At 43.5% G+C, this 3,921-nt stretch overlaps 1 protein-coding gene across 1 annotated transcript; it reads left to right on the forward strand.

Moving 5' to 3' along the window:
• The first annotated feature begins 400 nt into the window (after positions 1–400).
• LOC125554436 lies at positions 401–3,627 on the forward strand. The gene is made up of 2 exons (XM_048717993.1): positions 401–559; positions 1,119–3,627. Exons 1-2 carry the CDS (start codon positions 545–547, stop codon positions 3,438–3,440), a joined length of 2,337 nt encoding a protein of 778 aa, XP_048573950.1. The 5' UTR covers positions 401–544; the 3' UTR covers positions 3,441–3,627.
• The last annotated feature ends 294 nt before the right edge of the window (positions 3,628–3,921 follow it).

Consider the following 3,921-nt stretch of genomic DNA (forward strand, 5'->3'; position numbering starts at 1 on the left):
AACTAAATGAACTTTAAAAAATACGCATATTTGAAAAAGTACATGAACTTGTAAAAAGTACACAGATTTTAGAAAAGTACACAAATTTTAAAAAGGTTCATGTATTTGAGAAAAAATAACCGAATTTGAAAACATCACGTGGACTTGGAAAAGGTAGGCAAATTTGAGTCGAAACGGTCAAAACCGGGGTGGGACAGCACCAAAACCGGTCAAAACCATGACCAGGGATGAATCTTGTCCGGTTTCAGAAGTTAAAGGTGCAAGTTGTTCGGTTTTGGAGTTGAGGGACCAAATCTAGACTCCGCCAAAAATTGAGGGACGAAAAGTATACTTTTCTCTAAATAAAATGTATGTGTGCATCGAGCTGCTGACTGGTACTGCAAGATACAAGAAAGTGAGTCAGGCAGCTAGCTTGGATCTGTGGAACTTGGTCTGTCTAACTCCATTTTCATTTGAAGCACCTAGCTAGCTCCTGGGCTGGGTGCTGTAGCTCGTCTCCTGGAAGGAAAGGAAGGAGAAAACCAACCCATTAGACGTCAATGAAATGAGTCAAGACAAGGTAAGCAACTGTTTTTGCTATGATCATCATTTGCCTTAGGACAGAGTCGTGCCTCTCTACTCTACTCCCTTCAGTCTTGCCACAATCCAAATTCACATCCATGAGGATTTGAACCCGGGCGGCTGGGTCGTACATCCACTCCCCTAACCGAGTGAGCTAGGCTCACTCCTTTGTTGATGAGATTTTGGAGGTGGTCGAAATAGTCCGTGTCATTGAGTTAGTTTTTGGGTCATTTGCAACTGACATGTACTTCCTCCGTTCCTAAATATAGAAGTCTTTTTAGATATTCAAATAAAGGACTACATACTGAGCAAAATGAGTGAATCTACACTCTAAAATATGTCTATATACATCCGTACATAGTATTTTAAACTCTAAAAAGACTTATATTTAGGAACGGAGGGAGTACCAGAAATGAAAAAACAGAATGTGAGAACAACTACTTAGACAATACCTGTAATTAACATACGAAGTATGAACATCAACATGAATGTCTTCTTAGATCTGAACCTTCTTAGGATGATTAATTTGTAACTTACAACAGTTATACTCATTGAAGGTTAATGGTCAGCATGAATCGTTGAAGGGACAGGTAGAAGTTTGGAATTCCACAATAATGACCTGGTCACATGACGCAAGAGACTTGTGGAAAAATCCAAAGATAACAATGATCTGGATCGAGTTACTTGTATCATTGGTTGCTGGTATCCTACTCCTCCTCGCCTGCTTTGGGTCCCGCCGTCGCCGAAGCAGAAATTGGTTCCTCCAGAAAGGCGTCCTAGGTGCCTACACCGTGTCCTTCTCGTTGGCAACGTACACACTTGGTTCCATGCAATCTTCTGAGGTGAAGAGCAGCATGTACCCTGTTTGGGCCTTATCTCTGTTTATGCTTCATGCTTGTACCGACTCTATGACAGCTTATAGTCTCGATGACAACATACAAGTAACAAGACTCAATTACCAGGCTTTTATGTACCATACATACGTGGTGTTACTTTTCACCACCGTGCATACGAAGAGCAACTACATCCCAGAACTTGCTTATATATCTTTCATTGCTGTCACAAGATATTTACAGAGACTTGCAGTGTGTCATCTCGCAGCCTACTCATGGAACTTGAACAAAACTGTTGCTGATTACATGTATGGTCAGCAAAACGGGAGGGTATTTGATCCAGCCACCATGGAAGGCTGCAATTACCTAGTTGACTGGCCCATTAGCGAATCCAAGTTTGATGCTTCAACATCATATGGAACACAATTAACAGTGGGGGATCATGATGAAGTCATTACCATTGAGAAGATATGGGTCAAGTCACTAGGCCCAGAGCTAAAAGATGCATGCCTTTCCTTCTCTCTTTTCCATCTGCTAAGAAGGCGCTTCTTTGGGTTTGCCTGCGACGAGTCCAAAGGCAGGACACATGAGTTTATCTTCAAAGGGCTTCTAACTGATGGTGCCACAGACTACAACAGGGTGTTCAAGGTGATTGAGGTTGAGTTGGCCTATATGTATGATTTCTTCTTCACCAAGTATGCTGTCATTTATTATGGATCACCGAGTGCAACAGTTTGGTCCGTGATTTCAATCATCGGCATATCTATCACGGCATATGTTACTGCCAAGGCTCCCGTGAACGTTTATCAGGGTGATTCCGCTATCGCAAGCACCATTATAGATGATGTTGTTATCACGTTAGTGATACTTACATCCACTGCTTTGCTTGAATTCGTACAGCTGTTATATTACTGGACGGGTATTTGGGGCAGAGTATCCTTTGCTTGTCAGTCTATCAGAGAACAAGCAAGATTCAGTAGAACGAACTCGCAGACAAAGAAAACAAGGACAAGGGGAGGCTGGGTCATGGGATTAAAGGGATTGCTTGCCAATATTGGTGTGTCACGTGCATCAAACAACCACTACTGGCAGCACAAGCTTGGCCAGTACTCATTACTTGATTCTGTCAGTTGCAATCCTAGGCCATCAGCAGATACACTCTCTCTCCGAACGCGCACGATAATGCTAGTTTGGAGAGTTTGTTATCTTTCCAACTTCATGCTCAACCATCGCCAAAATGAGCAGGCATTCAGGGCCCGAAAGAGAACTTGGAAATCTGTGGAGTTGCCTGATGAAGTAAAGAAGGCGGTTATCTGCTCCCTAAAACGTACCAGTGGTACACTAAGCAATGGGAAATCTTCCTTACGATTCAATGGAGCACATGACCTCTTATGGGCTTGCAAGTGGGAATTGCACCCGGATCCAAGCTGGTCCCAGAGAAAACAGAATCAGACACACATTATTTTGACTTGGCACATTGCAACATGGTACTGTGAGATGGCAACACTTTCTGAAGATAGGGCAACAAAACCTGATGTATGTACTGTTAGCATTGCCACAAAACTGTCAAAATATTGTGCGTACTTGGTGGTCTCTGTACCAAAGCTTCTTCCTGGGCATCACTATGATACGAGAAGCAAATTTGATGCAGCCATAGTAGAAGCCATTAAACTCCCGCCAGAGTCAACGAGCATGTACGAGGCCATGAAGAGATTAAAGTTACCACAGGAACCAAAGACCATCTTTGAGAGCGGTGTGAAACTGGGGAAGCAACTGGAGGAAATGGAAGAGGGCGCCCGGTGGCAGGTGATGGCTGGTTTCTGGGCTGAGATGCTGCTCTACCTCGCGCCATCAGATAATGTCAATGAGCACATCGAGCAGCTCACGCAAGGCGGCGAGTTTATCACCCATCTGTGGGCTTTGCTCTCTCACGCGGGCATCCTTGAGAGGGACGAGGAGCATCAAGCTGGGGAGGCGTGTGACCAACACCGCGTGGATAGTTTCGTTTCCACTGCTTCCTGTTTCTGTCAGTGTGAGTGTGTTTAATTTCTGCTTGTCGTAATTAGCGGCATGTGCCGCTGTTTGTGTTTGATACATGGACGTTGTGATTGGTTTGTCTGTGGCATGCGATAGGTCTGTAAGTCTGAATTTAACTGAATTATCTGTATTTTCTTGACTGATCGATTGCATCTATCGATCCTGGTGTAATAGAATGTGACTATTTGTGGATTCAGTGACTGTCAAATAGTACACTAAGTGTCTGCCTTTTTTTTTTTTCTTTTCAAATGGAGACCTGTTATGATCTGGTTGCACAGAATGGTGCTTTGTAGGCCTAACCAATTACCACTGCAGATATATTGTTTTGTGTAACTTCATTCCTAAAGGAGCTTCTGAACTTGTGTTGACTGTAGGCATGTAGGTAGAGTGAAGATGGAGCAAAGGACTCGATGAATCAGGCCTTTCCACAGAAGACTTTTGAGCTGGTTCTCAGGTAGGTGTCATTAATCCTTCTCCTGTTGTGAGAAAT

This window comes from Triticum urartu, chromosome 4 (genome assembly GCF_003073215.2).
Source record: "Triticum urartu cultivar G1812 chromosome 4, Tu2.1, whole genome shotgun sequence".
In the NCBI taxonomy this organism is placed as follows: domain Eukaryota; kingdom Viridiplantae; phylum Streptophyta; class Magnoliopsida; order Poales; family Poaceae; genus Triticum; species Triticum urartu.